The sequence below is a fragment of the Alexandromys fortis genome, unplaced genomic scaffold (assembly GCF_014885135.2).
Source record: "Alexandromys fortis isolate MF-2015 unplaced genomic scaffold, M_Fortis_MF-2015_v1.1 scaffold_112, whole genome shotgun sequence".
NCBI lineage: Eukaryota > Metazoa > Chordata > Mammalia > Rodentia > Cricetidae > Alexandromys > Alexandromys fortis.
In genome coordinates, this window is record NW_026068013.1 from 5,459,761 (window position 1) to 5,479,095 (window position 19,335).

Consider the following 19,335-nt stretch of genomic DNA (forward strand, 5'->3'; position numbering starts at 1 on the left):
TAATAAATCAGTCAGTCATACTGGGCTTAGGTGAAAGCAGGAGAATGACAAACATGCACTAAATACTGTTTCTCAATCAGGATACTAATATGCACTCTTGAGATTGTACAACAAATGACACTTTTGTTAGTTGGCTACTAAGTGAAGTTTAAAAATTGCTTTATTGATTTTAGTACCAAATTTATAAAGTTTAACATGTCGATCTATTCAAAAGTATAATTTACATTGACATAATGATAGTTGTGTGTGTTCAGTTTACACACTACCCTTTATTTTTTATGCTAAAAGCAATGGGATTCTCTAAGAGTCAAGACTAAAGCCAGTGCTTAACTGAATAACATGATTACAAATAGGTATTGTCTAAAAACTGCAGTGTGTACATTTCATAACATCCCCTCCTAGTTCTTTACTCCAATATTTCATTTATTTCATTAACAACTGTTTCTAGTTTCATGAAGATGTTATATATTTCATGAGTAACTTACTTAAAATGTTTTGGTCTTTAAGAGTCAATATCTGAAATACCAAAAAGTAGAACAAAACAAAGTCCTCTTAAATAAATAAATATTTAAATACAGAAAACCTCTATCAGTAGTTGAAACATTACATTTAATGGTATCTGGAGAAGGGAAAGGTAGTGGTCACTTCATGCCATGGGAAGATTTTAAAAACGAGACTTTTCAAGCACTGACTCTGGGGAAAGCCTCATATTCTAAATTTTCAAGCCCAATTTACATATATTCCTACTTAAAAAACACACCCACTGGTAAAAAACTGGTCATTTGTTTACAAAGTGCAGTATAGAGGGTATAGAAACAGCGCAGCTTCTCAGGCTGTAAAACTCCATTTCCATTTAGTTGTGCTGTAGAACACAAGAGATTGTAATGAAGCTTGGGCCCCTTAATACCTGCTAGTAATGGCAACATTAGCAAGCATGAAACCTGGAAATTCTATCCAGTAAGGTACATCATTTATGATCTGGTGTCAGTAATCCCAGCACAGATTACTGCTCTGCAGTGAATTCTGTATGGTTTGCATGTCCTTCAGTAACTGAAGATTTTTCCTGCTTTTTTCTCCAGGTCTGTGTTTGGCAAAATCCTTCTTACTTGTGGTCCTTGTGCCTCCAGATGACCGACTGCTGCTGTTTCCTTCTTCCTCAACAGTCTTTTTGTTAGCTTTTAATTCCTTCTTCTGCTTATCTATGTTTTGTTTCTCCAGCTATCCAAATAATCAAGGCAGGGAAAAAAATCGAATTCAATAAAAACATTTTCTTTTAGCTCAAGTATTTTGTTTTTGACACACGGTCTTGCTATATACAGTCTTAAATTCTTGATCCTTCTGGCTCTGCCTCCTGAGTGCACCAATACCTTAAACAGTCTTCCTCTAACATTCAAATGATACATTCTAGGCAAGGTTTTTTTTTTTTTCTTTTTAAGCATATAACCTGCAGAAATCATCAATCATTCAGTATTCTAGTACTTAAGTATGTAAAAACACTAAGTAAAGGTAGGAGGAGGTGTACTCACATTAAATAAACCTCATCAGGGCTTTCATCTAGAGAACTAGACTGTGGTTTTGAGATTACTGTGGAGCAGAGCCAGAACAAAGGTGGAGTCCAGTTCCTGGACTGACAATAACTGAAGTTTGGAAATAAGTGGGCAAAGCTGAAGTAGGTTTTGGTATGAGCAAACATACTACTTTTTCACATATTTAATCAGACTTACTATGTTGAAAACTGAAAAACTCTAGGTGTGTTGTAGACAATTTAATTTGGTCAAACTCAACCATTTAAATTTATCCATAAGTTAAAATTTATTCATAAGGCTAAAGATGTTAAATATATTCACTAAAGACTTATATGAAACCTAAGTGAGAATTAACACTTCTTTATTAAACCATGTAACACAGACTGACTGTTCCTCAAGAATAGCCTGGACAAGTAAACATACCTTAGCATCATCAATTAATATAGACCAAGGGGGAAAGTTAGTCATGACCAACAAGTGAGGGAAAGGAATTACCTGGGCTTGGTATTTCCGAACTTTAGTTATCTGGTTGGCCTTTGCTTCCATTCTCCCTACTAATGCCTCCAATTCACACTCTAAGTTGTCTTTCAGTTCCACAGTCGGTGACTCCTGGATGAGTTTAGCAAGCTGCTGGTGATCACTACACACAAAACACAAGTGCAGCTTCCTTAAGTTTCTCATCTTTAACAATTACATCCTTTAAATCTCGGTATGAATGACCCACTTTGCCTTTTAACAAAGAGCTGCTTCTTCCAGGGAACCTGAGTTCATTCAGTTCCAGCACCACACTGATATATAAGTGGTTCACAACCACCTGTGACCTCAGTTCCAGGGGCTTTGGTGTCCTATATTCTGGCCTCCTTGGTCACCAGTCCATGTGCTATACACATAAATAAATAATACAAAATGAAGGTATACACAAGTATTCAAGTTTGTGTTCATCCAGGGTTGTAGACTAATATACTTTTATTTGCTTTCTTCTCCCTCCATCAACATTCCATATAAAGAAATTCTATAAGAGGACACTGGTTTCTAAACTGTCCTAACTCAGTTACATTTAGCTAACCCTAAAAACTATTAACGTTCACATAGCATTAGCCACCTAACAAAATTAGAAAGGGAGGTGGTAGCCATGTCAGTTACGTTTATTTAAAATAACCTTTAGCCACTGAGCTAGTTGAAGGATTATGCTCAACACCTGTTAACAAAATTAGGATTAATAAATTCAAGCAACTAAAAAATAGGATTTTAGAGCCAAATGTAATTTTAAATTAAAAAACTTAAAACTCACAAGCTCATTTGCCCAAATTCATCCTGTAGTGTCTGTAAGACATCCGACAGCTCTTCACTGACACTGCTGGAAGGAGGTGTCACTGGCTTCTTACTCTTGCTACCTCGGGAACAAGCTTGCTTTGCCAAGGGAACACTGTTAACAACTCGATCATTGCACAAAGCTTTACTGTGGTGCTTCATCAGATGCAAGACATGCTGAACGTTGGCTACTACGGCATGGCTGGGACTGGTGGACTAAAGAGAAAGTAAGTTAAGTAAACAATATCCTCTATTCCCATTTTCTAGTTCTTAACCTGAGCAAAGTAAACCACCTCTTAAGTCTAAGGCACAAACGTCCTACACTGTCCACCCTGTGTCACACTCACACACGTCTATTATCATATGCTGGGTGTGTTAGTGCATACCTGTAATTCTAGCACTTGGGAGGTGGAGGCCAAGGGGACCAATAATTGTTCATCCTGTGCTACATAGGGGCTCAAGACCTCATCTAAAACCAAAGACAAACACCACCAAAAACACCCCAACTGGCCTTCCTGCCTTGGCCTTGTGTTCTTAGCTCCACCCCTATCATTCATTATTCTTCCTGATTCTGTGATGTGCTCCCAAGCAGCCAAACTCCTTAGGACAGAGAAAATGGCTCTTTATGTGTAGAGCACAGCCTATACTTCTGCTCAACCCTCTACAGTTTCTTGACTTAATTTTGTGAGCAAACTGTATTTGCAAATGGTATTTCTTTGGTGAAGCCACTTTCATACCCTGCCTTAAAGCCTAGTTAAACGTACCATTTCTAAATGCCTGAGAGATTAACTGCTCCACTTCTCAGATAGCCCACTGGCAATTTTTATATCTGTCTATCATTGTTTATCACAACATACTCTGATGTGGGATCCCCCCTGTATGCTGTGAATACCACTGATTAATAAAGAAGCTGTTTTGGGCCTGTGATAGGGTAGAGCAGAGCCAGGCAAGAAAAACTAAAAATGCTGAGAGAAAGGAGGTGGTGGAGACAGAAGCTATGAAGCCGCCCCTGGAGACAGACACATCGACACTTTGTTGGTAGACCACAACCTTGTGGTGGCTCACAGGTTAATGGAGATGGGCAAATTAAGATGTAAGAGCCAATAAAAAGCTAGAGCTAATGGGTCAAGAAGTGATTTAAGTAATATGGTTGTTATGTTTGGGTCTGAGCTACCAGGCAACCAGGAAACAAATAAGCCACCTTACTATACAATACTCTATGTATCTCCATGTCTATTTTATGTACTCACTTGTTCTTCCAGGTCCTAGAGCAGTGGTTCTCTACTGCGACCCTTTAATACATTTCCTTATGTGTGGTGACCCCCAACCATAAAATTATTTCATTACTACTTCCTAACTGTAATTTTGTTCCTGTCATGAGTCGTAATGTAACTATCTGTGTTTTTGTAAGAGCAAATAGCTTGAGGTGCAGACCATGCTCAGCTTCCTTTGAATAGTAGAAAGCACTGAGATATATCTGTCACAGCATAAACACAGAAGGAAGAAAACCTGATAGTTGTTTCAAAGTTCTTGTTTTCAATGGGAAATAAGACTCTTAATAGTTGGCTGGACTTGTTGAGCTCCATTAAGCCATCAGCACAACTTGTTTAAAATGCAGATTTGTAAATCAAGACAACTTTAAGATACCATCTTACACCTGTCAGAATGGCTAAAATCAAAAACACCAATGATAACCTTTGCTGGAGAGGTTGTGGAGAGAGGGGTACACTCATCCATTGCTGGTGGGAATGCAAACTTGTGCAACCACTCTGGAAAGCAGTGTGGCGGTTTCTCAGAAAATTCGGGATCAACCTACCCCTGGACCCAGCAATACCACTCTTGGGAATATACCCAAGAGAGGCCTTATCATACAACAAAAATATATGCTCTACTATGTTCATAGCAGCATTGTTTGTAATAGCCAGAACCTGGAAACAACCTAGATGCCCTTCAATGGAAGAATGGATGAAGAAAGTATGGAATATATACATATTAGAGTACTACTCAGCAGTAAAAAACAAGGACTTCTTGAAGTTTGCAGGCAAATGGATGGAAATAGAAAACACTATCCTGAGTGAGGTAAGCCAGACCCAAAAAGAGGAACATGGGATGTACTCACTCATATTTGGTTTCTAGCCATAAATAAAGGACATTGAGCATATAATTCGGGTTCTTAGAGAAGCTAAATAAGAAGGAGAACCCAAAGAAAAACATAGGCATCCTCCTGAATATTAACCTTCATCAGGCGATGAAAGGAGACAGAGACAGAGACCCACAATGGAGCACCGGACTGAAACCTCAAGGTCCAAATCAGGAGCAGAAGGAGAGCGAGCACGAGCAAGGAACTCAGGACTGCGAGGGGTGCACCCATATACTGAGACAATAGGGATGTTCTATCGGGAACTCACCAAGGCCAGCTGGCCTGGGTCTGAAAAAGCCTGGGTTAAAACAGGTCTCACTGAACATAGCAGACAATGAGGGCTACTGAGACCTCAAGAACAATGGCAATGGGTTTTTGAGCCTACTGCACGTATTGGCTTTGTGGGAGCCTAGGCAGTTTGGATGCTCACCTTACGAGACTTGGATGGAAGAGGGTGGTCCTTGGACTTCCCACAGGGCAGAGAACCCTGATTGCTCTTTGGGCTGACAAGTGAGGGGGACTTGACTGGGGGAGGGGGAGGGAAAGGGGAGGCGGCGGTGGGGAAGAGACAGAAATCTTTAATAAATTAAAAAAAAAGAAAAGAAAAAAATGCAGATTTGTGGGAAAAACGTAAACCCTAATGTGCTCATTGCTTAAAAATGTTTCCTTGTAAGTGCTTAGTTTGAGTTTGTCCTGACTAACTTTAGTTTGTCACATTAGGAAAGGAATCTTACATCAGACCCAGTGGGGTGATCCTAGGAATCAAAGGTGGCTAATGACAATCAAAATAATCACTACTTGCCAGTAACTTACACACGCACGCACGCGCGCACACACACACACAGTATGTATACTTTAATATGCAATAAACAATTTTTAAAATTTTTGTTGCTATTTTTCTGATTGAGTATAGTAATGAAAAATTTGGGCTAACAGTCTTACTTTTCTAGTGACTCAAATTACCAAAGACAACAAAATGGGTATGACTCTGGACAGGACAAAGAATGATATTGCCAGGTGAAACAGGGTAAATGTATCACTACAAAATTGAACAGTATGATGGCTCAGTAGGTGAAAGCACTCTGGCTGTACAAGCCTGAAGCTATTGTGGAAATAGAGAACTACCTTCAGCTTGAACCCTGACTTCCAGATGCATTGATGCCCCCTCCCTTTTTTCCACATTGAAAACAAAACGTTTTTAATGAACACAAATTAAGAAGTTTGGATAAAGAGTAACTTCACAACCAAATATACAGAGGCTTATACTAAGACTAGTAACTTCACAACCAAATATACAGAGGCTTATACTAAGACTCAGGAGAAAGTCTGTTCTTTGAGTTGATGTTATATAAAACAGTAGTTTGTGCCTTCTAAAAGGGTTTCCTAGAGCCAGGTACGGTGTTGGTTCATACCTATAATCCCAGAAGTTCTGAGGCTGAGGCAGAAGAAATTTTTTTTTAATATCCCATAAAATGTGTAATAAAGACTAAAACAGGCTGGAGAGATAGCTCAGCCATAAGAACACTGGCTGCTCTTCCAGCGGAATTCCAGGCTCAGTTCTCAGCACCCATTTGGCAGCTCACCTGGAACTCTAATCCCAGGGGATCTAACACCCTCTTCTGGCATCTCTGGGTATTAAGCACAGATGGTACTCAGACATACAGGCCAGCAAAACACTCATACACATAAAGGGAAAAACAAACAGACACTGAAATAATTTAAACATGAAAATCAATAGCTACATAACTCACCTTTCCAGCAACAAAGGGCATATCGCCTAAGCACAATCTGTAATGTGGCTGTGCACCGAAATAGTTCTTAGAACCTTTCTGGATGGAGATAAAAGAAAGCCATTTCATTTATTTTGGTGAACTAACACCAAGACATCAGCTCACTGTGGAACTAATGAGTACCTAGCTATACCAGCTACTTTTTTGCTGCTGTGACCAAGTAGAAACAAGGCTTCAAGAAGCTACTTATGAAGGAAGAACTTTCTTGGCCCACAGTTTGATCAGATAGAACTCATCATGGAAAAAGTTTGACAGCAAAGCTTGGGGTTGGTGGTATTCATCATACTGGACAAGAGTCAAAATGCAGAGATAAAGGACAGTAAGTGGGCCAGGCTAAAAACCTCAAGGCCTGCTTCCCAGTGATTTCATGGGGGCCGTTTCACACCATTTCACATTCAAACCACAACGCCTTTTATACATCATATTACTTGAGGCCTGAATGCGGGGGGGGGGGGGGGGGATAACTGGCAAAACAGATCTCAGAGTTAAGTAGAGGAACAGCATTCACAAAGCATTTTAAGAGTGAAAGGTGATAGAGGCAATGAACACAGATGCATATTCCTAAATGTTTATGTTCTTTTGTAGTTCCCAATGCTTTCATATAGGCCCTCACTACCAGGAAAAGAATTCACAAGTAAATTTTATTTCTCTTCAGCTTTGAGTACAGAAACTAAGTATGAAAGAGACTCACTCGCCCAAGATTCTACTACCATGTGGCTCGAGTGTTGTTGGCACAAATTATTACACAAAATTGGGACTTAAAATTGTGATCGGTTTAGTTTCCATACCTTTTCTGGCGGTTTTGACTTCTTCTTTTTAATTTTTCTACTGCTGGCTGGAACATACGAAGAAACTGTCTTATCTTCAAAAATAAGTCTGTTTGCTTCTAGACCAGTCTGCAGCTAGAAAAAATTAGTAAGGAGTTAATGATGCAAAATAAAAGCTATCATTCACATTTGAGTTGCCATATAAAAGTCTATAACTACAGTGGTAATCATCTCACTGGTAGAAATGACATGGCTTTAGAGTATGTCTTTAGTCTCTCCTTTATGTGAACTGCTGAGCTACAGTCGGCCGTGCCTTGCAAGGAAGCACTGTTCCACTACTGGTAGTTACTCTGCAAATTCTACTTCAGGAATTAAATGGAATACATGTAGCTCTAAACTGACAAGCAAAACACCCGTATCTATAAAATAAAAGTAAATCTTGGGGGAGTTGGGGGAAGCTGCATTTTTCTCTATCTTTCAATAGCCCTGCTCTTCAAAAATCTGCAAAAGTGGTTATTTTGTATCTCTATATATTAAAAGTAGTCTGGAGTTTGGTAAAAATTCTAATACCAGATTCCTCCTCTTAAAGAGCTTAAAAATTCCAACTGAGAAAAAGTTCCTTAGAAGTTATGACTGACTTTTAAGAAATAGCACAAGTAATGGAAGAAATGCAAGGAATACTAAAAACAGAACATTCCTTCCTCATCTCATGCACTCTAAGGACACGGTCGTCATTGGCAGTGGAATGCTGGGCTCTCTATCCCAGGAGCATGCCACACTTGGACATACTGAATAATATTATACTAGGCCTAACTCCACAGGATGCTGTCCGTCTGGAATACTTACACTGTCAACAAGTGTGAACAACAGTAACAAATGAACCACTTAAGGACTACTTTGAGCTGCTTTTCTAGCTCATATCTAGTTTTTCTAGTGAATGTCTTCTATGTGTGCCTGGATTTTAAAAAGCTTTTTTTTTTTAAAAAAAAAAAAATATCATTTCTTGTTTCATTTCCCTAGCACTATAACCCAGGCTCTGGAGGGCTAAATACTTTGTTCACTCAAACTCAAACTGACAAGAATTCATCAATCAATAAGTTTGTCAAGATTTCTGTTTATAGCATACAAAGACTATCCAATTTAATAAAGAATAACCCATACCTTTGTAATATTACATGTGAGGAGCAAAGACATCTTAAAACAGCAATCAAAAATGGTTAAGTGGCCATTTAACAAACACACAGAAAAAATAAATCTACAAATCATATCAGGTTTAATAAAAAAAATAGGCATACCCAACCAATAAATGATTCAAAGAAGCACTAGAAGAGTAATATTTCTATTCCTGCATCAGCAGCTGTAAGAATGCAGGACACTAAGACAAGATGCCATAGGCTCAACTACAACGGGTCCATTAGTAACTTCTAAGATCTGCTTCGTGGGTTACTATGATAAAAATTAAAATACTAGCATCATCTTAAAGAGGTTGGAAAAGAGAGAGTATCTAGGAAATATCCAAACAACTAGTTAAAATATAAAACAACTTTATCTTAGCATCTAAGAAAGACTTTCTTATCCTCAGTGTGCCCTCTATAATGCAGTCTGGCTAGAATACATGAACTCATGTCCTGAATCATCTACACAATTCTACCACCAGGTGGCTAGCCACCGCATAGGATAAAATTCAAAACTAGGAGAGAACAGAGTTCTCTTCTACTAAGGCAGGCTACTACCTTAATTTCGGTCCCAGTATCTTAACACCCTCAAGGAAAGCAGTTTTGTTGCTGCGGTACTGAGGACTGAACCAAGTGTCTCATGAATGCTAGGCAATCAATCCTTCAACTATAACTCCGACCCAAGACACACTCTTACAGTGGATACTGAATGGTTGGCGAGTGGCTCATCATACCTAATGATGTAATAAATACATGTGTTTGACATGTTTTTACTTCACAAGTATTTTTTATGTCTATGGATTTATATATTACAAAACTGCCTGCATTTATGTATGTGAATGTGCTTGGTGCCCCAGGGTTGGAAGTGTCAGACTCTGGAACTGGAGTTATAGACGGTTTTAAGTTACCATGTGGGTTGCTGATAATGAAAGTCAGGTCTGCTACAAGGACAACCATGTGTTCTTGATCTCCGAACCTTCTCTCCAGCTCCAATCTCAAAGGTTTTAAAAATGCTAATCCAGGCTGTAATCTCAAACATCCAAAGAACTGCTCAAATTTTCTTTGCAAAGTTACATTCCTAATTTCCAATACAAAGCTATCTGAGGTCTACTTATGGATCTGGTGCTCATGCGTAACTGTTCCCTATTAAAACACATTTACCTGCTCATCATTCCACTCACCTCTGCTGCCTGAGCCTGCATACGCTTCCTTTCCTTCTCTTCTTCACGGAGTTTAGATTCCAACTCTTCCATTTTTTTCTAGTGATAAGAATATCAAAACAGATAATGGTTAAAAGTATCTTTTTGTAGAGCTTTAAGAATAGTCAAAAGAGGGGGCTGAAGAGATGGCTCAGTGGTTTAGAGCATTGCCTGCTCTTCCAAAGGTCCTGAGTTCAATTCCCGGCAACCACATGGTGGCTCACAACCATCTGTAATGAAGTCTGGTGCCCTCTTCTGGCCTGCAGGCATACACGTAGAAAGAATATTGCATACATAAATAAATAAATAGTCAAAATAAACATGTTAGTTCACTCTGGTAATGGTTCAGGCCAACAAATCAACTAACAGTTATTAGTGAAGTAGCTATGAGTTAAATGGCCAGAATTGGGGGGGGGGGGGGGGGGGATCTATGATCTATGTCCAAGAACACAGTTTATATAAAGGAAAATATTGCATAAAGATAAATCTAGATCTTCACTCAGTAGTATTAATTTTTCAAGTAAAACACAGAAGTAAAATTAGTTCAGAAAAATTACATGATGTAAGTTTTAAGTATAAAAAACATTACACCCTTCACTGTTTTCAAAAAGAGCTACCTTATGTCCAGCCACCAAGATTACAAAATGTCAACATTCCTTTTCAGATTACTTTCTTTTTAAAGACTATGTATAAGACCTTTGCATTATAAATACCCACATTTATGAACAAATAGTGACAACCACAGCACTCTACATCAGTAAAAGTAAAAGTCATGTGCACTGACTTCTGCAAGAGCCTGCATTGTGGTAAGCTTGTTGTATTCCTGTTCAAGAAGATCCAGTTTCTCCAGCTGGCTCTGAACGTGGGTTTGATCATGTTGCCGTTCTCTTTCTAGGGAAACCTGAGAAACACCACCAAAATGCACTATGAGATGATTAAAAAGTTTTAAGCAAACCACACACCCAGCATAATTCTATGTACTTTGCCTGTTCTTTCACAGACCTGCTGGATATGGAAAGGAATTCTAGAAACAGAACACTAAGAGAAGACCTTGGGGGTGCCGATGATCTGTGTCTTATTTTGTATGTATATGCACAGTGTGCCTTTGGCTATTAGAGTACATCTTCTAAGAACTGGTACCCTCTTTTTGCCATGTGGATCCCCAGGATCAAATCTGGCTTTTCAGGCATCAATGCAAGTGCCTTTATCCACTAAGTCATCTCACCAGCCTTGGAATATTATTCTCAATATAATACTTTACCAAATAGTTTATATAAGGTTTTATGTAAAGGCATATATCCTTAAACCCTATGGTAGAGGATTTACTAGACACATACACAAATACACAAGTATTTCCAGTTAGTCTGGTCCTATTAAGTACTCTCTTAATGACTATAAGAACTTGTATGGTCGGGCGGTGGTGGCGCACGCCTTTAATCCCAGCACTCAGGAGGCAGAGGCAGGCGGATCTCTGTGAGTTCTAGGCCAGCCTGGTCTACAAGAGCTAGTGCCAGGACAGGCTCCAAAGCTACAAAGAAACCCTGTCTCGAAAAACTAAGAAAAAAAAGTGTATGCATTTATTTCCTTTGAATGCAAAATATACTCTTTTTTCCTTCAAACTTAGGGTCTGATTTGGAAAGACTGTCCATATACTTAAGGAACAACAGTTTCACAATAAACAAATAAAAATAAATGGACAAATATACTAAATAGATATATTTGGAAAAGCCTAACACTAAGTATCTGAATATGCCATTGACATTTCTTCAAATTATACAAGAGAATTCTGGATAATAAAATAATCCAAGCAGTAAGACTGTGAAAAGATGTGTAACATGATTAATCAGTGGCACATTTTTCCCAGCTCTGCTGTGTAACTGCTTAAACATGTAAGTCTAGAAAATAGTATTTCTTTTACAACTGCAGATTATGCATTTAAGCACGTAAGAAATCAAGTTTTGCATAATAAGGTTGAACTGTACATATGAAAAGGATGTTTAAAAAATATTATCGGACACCGATGTTGTAATTATCCTCAACAAATGACAAGTTACTTAAATACAAAGACTACTGATGCAACAGAAGAAAGCCATTTTGTTTAAAATTGTACAAACGTAATAGTTGGGCACATAGCTCATCTGGTTGAGTGCTTGCCTAGCACTAGAGAAAGCCTTAGGTGCAATGCACAGTATCACGTGCACTAGGTGTAATGGTGTGTGCCTGTAATCTCAGTACTTTGTAGATGAAGTCAGAAGATGAGAAGGGCCAGGTCATCACAACACAATGAGCCAGCCTAGGCTCTATGAGACCCAGTTTCAATAAACAAATTAATTACCAGGCTTTTTTAACTGCAAGGAATTTTATAGAGTAGATTTCAGAAGTACATATGGTTATTTACACATTTGATAATACAGACTCCAAAACACTGACATGACTATTAGTGAAATTTAAGCACAAGTCTACCAAGTATAAGAATCATACATAATAAACAGAGTCAGTCAAACCATTATCTACCACACTGAGCCTAATACATTTCAGCATGAGGCTTTAATAGCAGTGCCATCAGGCCTCTCTGAGAAGAGGTCTACTAATCATCTGTTACCATTATTCACTTCATGTGGGAGATGTCATACCTGCTTTTCTAAGACAGATGTCCTTTCCATTTCTGCATGCTTTATCATATTTCGCATGTACTCCAATTGTTTTTCTAAAAGATTACATTTATTTTCTGCAGCTAACAACTGGGATGTCAGTTCTAAAATGAATACACACAAAAAAGTAGTAATTAGCTAACACAGAGGCTTGTTCCAACAGCTTGTATATAGGAACTGGACTTACAGTACATACGTGGGCTAGAGGTAAGGTTTGTGGTAGAGTGCTTGCTCAGTATGCCTGAGTACTGCAAAACAAAACAGCAGCCCTCCAAAACTGCCAGCCCCTCCCAGTAGTCCTAGAAACCTCTCTGGGTGACTTATGTTCTTTATGCAAGTCACACACTGCCAATAAGCATGATGTCACATCTCCTCACAATAACGCCTGATTGTGATGTAATTCTGTCTTAGCTAGAGTAACCATCACAATGTGGAATTCTAAAATAATTTACATCTGGATAGATCTTAGTTTCCTTCTTGGTTAAACAAACCTTGATTGTGCTTTGATTCTTTATTCTTTGAATTCTCTCTCTCTTGTATCTGTTCATCCAGTACTTTCTTATATTCAATTGTTTCCCTAGACAAGGTTTTCACACTTTCTTCTGCCTGAATCCTTTCCAGTTCCAAGCGTCGAATCTTATCTTGAAGATTCTTAAGAGCAGAAAATATGGCTGCCAAGTATAAAATGCACACCTTAGGTTAACAATGCACACAGAGAAGCTCACCAAAAAAGAAATTTTCTTCTGACAGAGTGTTATTCTGTACCCTAGGGTGACCTAAAAAAAAAAATCACAGTAATTCTCCTGCCTTAGTCTCCCAAGGGCTGGGTTATAGGTGTGAGCCATGGAGCTCCGCTCTGAAAAGTTCAGAAGACTGACAAGTCCAGTGGGAGATCACTCTCTGAAAACAGGGCCTTATTTCCTAATTCAAAAGTCTTCCAAGGGGAGCCTTTGGCTAATCATATATAAATTCACAACCATCCTGTGGTGCTTTGAATAAAAATGGCCTCCAGATTCATGTATTAGCTTAGTCAACAGGGAATGGTGCTACATGTTAGGGTAGATATGACCTTGCTGGAGGAAGTGTGTCACTGCGGGTGGGCTCTGAGGTTTCAGAAGCCCAAGTCAGGCCCAGTCTTTCTCTCTTCCTGCTGCCTTTAGAATTGGATGTAGAACGCTGATACTTCTCCAACACCATGTCTTCCTGTATGCCACCATTGTGTAAAGCTGTGTAGTTCTGGCTTTATAATCTAAGGGGCTGTACAATCCCCCTCTGAGGCTAAGGAAAGCTATGGAAGCCAAGCATATGTCAGGGTTGTGCCTGAACATAGCAACACTTATAAAGGAAAGCATTGTGTGAAGCTGTGAAGGGGAAACCTGGATTGTGTTGGAGACCCCAAGATGTTAGAGATGTCAGAGTCATGGGATATCTGCCAAGAAGAGCTGCTAACAGGAAGTAGAACCAGCAAGAAACACGTGTGTTGCAGTCAACAAAGCTGAAAGGAGTTGGAAATCGGAAGATCTCTTGGACGTCATACATGAGATGCACAATGTGGAGTTTGTCTTGCTGGTTTCTGTCTTGTTCTGGTACTGTTCCTCACTGTCCTCCCTTGCCCCTTTTGGAATGGCAATATATATTCTGTGCCACTGTGTGTGAAGGATGTAACTTGCTTTCTTACTTTGATTTTACAAGGGGTACAATGAGGAGATTTCCATGAGTCTCAGGAGAGGCTTTGAACTTTTAAACAGTGTTGAGACTGTGATAGAGTATTGGGATTTCTGAAGTTGAACTAAATGCATTTTTGTAACATTATGATATGGCTACAAGCTTATAGGGGCTTGGGAGTGTGGTTTGAATAATAATGCCCCCCAAAGGCTCATGTATTTGAATGCCAAAAACACTACTTGTTAGAGTAGGTGTATCCTTGCTGAAGGAAGTTTGTTGTCACTGGTGGGTAGGTTTTGAGGTTTTAGAGGCCCACACCACGCCAAGTATCTCTTTTCCTCCTACCTTCAGATCTGGATGTAAAACTCTCAGATACTTCTCCAGTACCACATCTGCCCTGCATGCCACCATGCTCCCTGCCATGATGACAATGAACTAAATTTCTGATACTATAAGTGAGTCCCAATTAAATGTTTTCCTTTATAAGAGTTGCCAGGGTCATGGCTTCTTATCACAATAATACAGTCTCAAAGTAGAGTATTAAATGTCGTAAACCACTTAGCCTCTGGAGGACACACTGAAATCAGAGCAGCTATGCCTATTCACAAAAGACCCTAAAAAGGTGTCCTAACATTTCCTCCTGGAAGGTGAGGAGGCTCACAAAGCTTACCAAGCAGCTCAAAAGGCAGGATACAAGGCCCTTCTCCCTAGAGAGCTCTCAAAGGTTGCTAATAACTGTCAGTGCCAGGGAGAAACTTCCTTAGTGACCTGTAAATTGCCCATGCTCATCTGAAGAAGCTCAATAAACACACTGCTTCATCAAAGTTGTCTTTAAGAATGGAATCATCTCTCTGGTCTGTTGTGGGTACCTCTCTTTGGCAAGCAGATATTTGTTCATGTATCCCTAGCAACAGACACACAACAGATGTCTCAAATGTGTAACTATGCCAAAGTCAGGGGTCAGCCTTGGATTCCATTCCTCAGGTAATGGTGTTTGTTCAGCCAAGGTCTTTCACAACTAAGGCTCACTGATTAGGCTATGTTGGCAAGACAGTGAGCCCCCGAGATCTGTCTGTCTGTCTCTGGCACACAGCACTGGGAATAGAAATGTGCCAAAAAGCCTGGCGTTTTTAAAAAAAGTATTGGTTTTGTTCATCCTCTGACAGTTTCATGTATGTATGTATGTAATGTACCTCAATCATGTTCACCTACCTCCTTTCACACTCCTCCAGGACCTGGCCCACAACACACACAGCCTCCTAATGTTTGTCTTCTTTAGAAAAATATAATTCAGAGTCTAATCAGTGCTGTCTACATGATGACTGTGACTTTTTAAAAAGATATTTATTTAATGGGTATGGGTGCTTTGCCTGCATGTATATGTGTGCCCCATGTGCATGCCCAATGCCCAGAGGCTAGAAGAGGTTATCAGATTCCCTGGGAATCGAATTACAGACAGTTGTAAACTGCAATCTGAGCACTGGGAACTGAACCCAGGTTCTCTTGGAAGAGCAGTTAGTGTTCTTAACTACTAAGCCATTTCTCCAGCCCCTGCCTGAGACTTAGGTTCCTGACTGATTTCTGGAGATGACAGACTAGTATTAAGTGACTCAGAGTATTTTAGCTTCTATGATTTGATGGATAATGTTCAACAGCCAATATGAAGAGCTCTGTAAATTCACAGAAATAAAGGGGAAATATATATTATTCAAAATTCAAAACAAGAGAGGTCAAAACTAAGAATTTAAAACTAACCAGTAAACAAATAACATTTACTCTGTTACAGTTGGTTACCTCTGCTATTGCTTTCTGGATAGGCAAGTGTGGGCTTGTTTGGGGAGCGTCGCAGATCACTATTGAGGAAAGGCTTATCAGGTGGATATAATACATATGCAGATGAAGAATGACGAACCATACTTCCATTAGACCTTGACGGTTCTGCTAGGATGTTCTGAAAAAGAAAAGAATGAAATTACCTTTCAGACATTTAAAGCAAATACTCATGACTGAGAAACACAGCACGTTTCTCTAAAAGGCAGTAGAAAAGAAAAACAGCATACTGATCTCACAGTAGAACCCAACCTCTATTGATTTTTGTTTAGAGATGCAACTTTTGGGTTAAACAGCCACATGGCAAAAAAATCATGCTCACAACAACCTCAATACAAGTATTTAGGCAAGTCAAATCTTTGTTCAGATCAGAGAGGCACAAATTGCTGAATTACTCTATTCTCAACAAACAGCATATTTGCCAAATATTTATATAATGAGCAAAAATCCCCCTAAAGAAAGCATGTTCTTTTCTTTAAAAAAAATTATACTTAGCATGAAGAGGAAACTACTATAAAATATTTAGACTTATATATTCTCTTATAAACTATTTCTGTCACAAATCTGTATGCCCCTGAATGTAAACTGGAATTTTAGTAGCAGGTGAGTTTGTGGTGAGGAGGGAAATAATGGAGATGCTAGAAGCTAAGGAAGACAGGATGGTTGCCAGCTGTTCAGAATTCTCACATCTAGTTCTTTACAGACTGCCACACAAACTAGAATTTTCAATTTTCTGAAGAACTTTATTGCTAAAATATTAGTGTAGTTTGTAGGTACAAAGCATTACAACAATAAACTGCTTTCTAAACAAAAAAAATCCAAATACATACATAATGAAAATTTGTATTTTTGTGCAACAATAATACAAACTTCCAATGGATTCATAAAAGCAATTACAAAACACACTGTTGCTATGAAAACTACAAGGGGCAATGAGCTTAAGAAAGTTAGAAAAAGAGCCATGGTCACATAAGTGCAATCACTTCTCAGCCTTTTGCCTAAGATCAAATGACAGCTCTACCTGTTGTAACATGGGCTCAGGCACTAACATTTATCCTTTGAGAAGTCTAATAGCAAAATATATAAATAAAATCCAATGGCAAACTGAGGTTTTGAAAGTAATTGGAAAAACAGAAGTTTTTAATTTTTAAAAATATCATTGTTATTATATAGCATAATGAGTTGTCCCATACACTGATCTTGTATATAATTAACAGAGAACACTGGGTTTTTATTGGTTAGCTAGGAACTGCTAGTCCCATCATTTAACTTTCAAAATAAGCTAGTGGTTTTTACTGTTGAGTTCCCTTATAGAAGCAGCAGAATCTGGTTACGTTATCACTGCAACCAAAGAATCAGCTGGTTCTAAATAGAAAACCCATGAATAAGCCCTTCTGTGTTCCAAAGCAAGCAGCAAGCGTGACTTTTTGTTATCACTTACCTCTCAGCGCCTATAAATAAACCCTTCCTGGTACCTCTTATTCCCTCTCCACTACCTCCCAGTGCCTTGAAAGGATGAAGACAAAACCTCTCCCTGGACTCCAAGACTCCTAAATACTAGACTGATTTCTGAGTTTTTAAAGCAAAATCTAGGTCAGTGGATAAAGGTGCTTGCTGAAAAAGCGTAAGGAGCTGAGTTAGCCCCCAGAACCCACTAAGGTGGAAGGGGGGCAATATCAAAGCTGTCTTCTGCCCTCCAGGAGTAAACTGTGGCATGTGCTGCCCGCACAGTATCACTATGAAAAATTTTAAATAAAATAATCTTTCTCAGAAGCATGGATCACAGTCATCATTTACCTAAGCACTTTACTCAGTGGAGGGGCAGCGATGATCTTCCTAGGTCTCTCCTCATAAACTTCCTGCATCTCTCCTCCCACTTTTATTAAATGTCAGAGTTCCCCAAGGCTTGGTCCTCAAGGTTCCTTTCTTGTTCAGATTCTCTTTTGAAAAATCTCTTCTAATCTCAGGCCTCTTAACTTTTATTTGCCAGTAGCTTTCAAGTTAAATATGGAATTGAGGTCTGAATCTCAAACTCCAAACTCATAACCTCCTTGGTTATGGGTTAACATGGCTATAACTAAATTCTTGGTTAGTTACCAATCTGCTCCTCACGAGCGTACCAAAACAAATGGCACTGGCTCTGTACAAAACCCTTGTATAGTCATTTCATGAGCCCATATCTAATCTCTGCAAATCATTCATGGCTTTCTCCATAGCATACTCTGAATCCCTAACGCCCCAGATGTTGCTGTAGTGGCTATAGGTTGTTCTTTCTCCACTGAATTCTCTCTTCTTACTAGAGCGTTTTCCAAGAGACTGAGCTCCACAGATAATCTTACAAACGCCAGTGACTAAATTACCGCGCTAGCTTCTCCAAAGCAGCAATTTCCACAGCGCCCTAGCGATCCCGAAGGAAGCGGGAGCGCGGGCTCTGGCCGCCAGGGTCGCACTCCGGGGCCCGGGACGCCGCAGACCAGCACACCTACCGAGCGGGGCCGTTACGCTCACGTGACCACGCGGCTCGGTTTGCACAGGCCCGAGCGCTCCACAGAGCCGGCGGCGAGGCCAGCGAGCTCAGGGTGGCAGGGGAGGCGGGCAGGGCTGCACCGGAGGACAGGTGCAGCCTCCCGGGGGGATCCGCTGTCCGCGCAGTGCGGCCGACGCCAGATTCGGGGCCACCAGAAAAGTGAGACAACCCGGAGAGCCGTCGCGGCCCACCCGGAACCCAAAGAACACGCTGCTTACCGAAAACTGAGACTCAGGAGCCGCCGAGATCGAGGCCGCCGCCATGTTCCCGCCTCCGCAACGCGGGCCGCCGTCCTCGAGCTCCTCCTCTGGGTTCGACAGCTGCCCGCCGGGGGCGAGCCCAAGCCGAGCCCCCGATGGAAAGGGCGGGCAGGCTGCGAACTGGGCTAGGGGCCTCGGCTTCACACCCTCCGGGGACTCCACACTCCGCGAGCACTGAAAGAGCGCCGCGTCCTGACAGACGTCTTCATTAGCCAATCGGGAAAGAGGACATCTTGGGCGGCAAGCCAGAGCCCGCCTCCTCTCTCGGTGACGTCACAAGGTAACGCGCCGCTGAGCCTACCGGATGGCGACGCTGTGAGCCGACGGCCGCCACTGTGTATTCTGGACAGGGCTGGTGTCGTGGAGGACGGCACGGAGGCCGCGGCCGCTTGAGCGCCCGGCGGCCGCTGGGGCGGGTGACGGCGGCCGAAGGAAGCGAGAGGAAAGTGCAGACACGCCATCAGCACTCCAGCAACAAACTCCAGGGCGCTCGC

The 19,335-nt window shown here is 40.4% G+C and overlaps 2 protein-coding genes across 10 annotated transcripts in view; one reads left to right on the top strand and one right to left on the bottom strand.

Moving 5' to 3' along the window:
• Mtmr2 (myotubularin related protein 2) overlaps positions 1 to 1,282 on the top strand; it is a 56,142-nt gene extending 54,860 nt beyond the window's left edge. For all 7 annotated transcript variants that reach the window (XM_050162165.1, XM_050162164.1, XM_050162167.1 and 4 more), the window contains one exon: positions 1,080 to 1,282. The gene's annotated coding sequence lies outside the window, so the exon portion shown is untranslated. The remainder of the gene's footprint in view (positions 1 to 1,079) is intronic.
• On the bottom strand, positions 143 to 19,273 carry Cep57 (centrosomal protein 57). Of its 3 annotated transcripts, none has more exons than XM_050162172.1 (11): positions 18,800 to 19,272; positions 16,019 to 16,175; positions 13,051 to 13,230; positions 12,542 to 12,663; positions 10,693 to 10,809; positions 9,891 to 9,968; positions 7,556 to 7,669; positions 6,729 to 6,806; positions 2,818 to 3,053; positions 2,022 to 2,166; positions 143 to 1,218 (listed from the first exon to the last, which is right to left on the bottom strand). In XM_050162172.1, the coding sequence occupies exons 1-11, from the start codon at positions 18,842 to 18,844 to the stop codon at positions 985 to 987; spliced, it is 1,506 nt and encodes a 501-aa protein (XP_050018129.1). In that variant the 5' UTR covers positions 18,845 to 19,272; the 3' UTR covers positions 143 to 984. The 3 variants fall into 3 exon arrangements, with proteins under 3 accessions (XP_050018129.1, XP_050018131.1, XP_050018130.1); XM_050162174.1 differs by lacking the exon at positions 18,800 to 19,272 and adding an exon at positions 18,415 to 18,438; XM_050162173.1 differs by lacking the exon at positions 6,729 to 6,806 and having other exon boundaries at positions 18,800 to 19,273.
• Between the last annotated feature and the right edge of the window lie 62 nt (positions 19,274 to 19,335).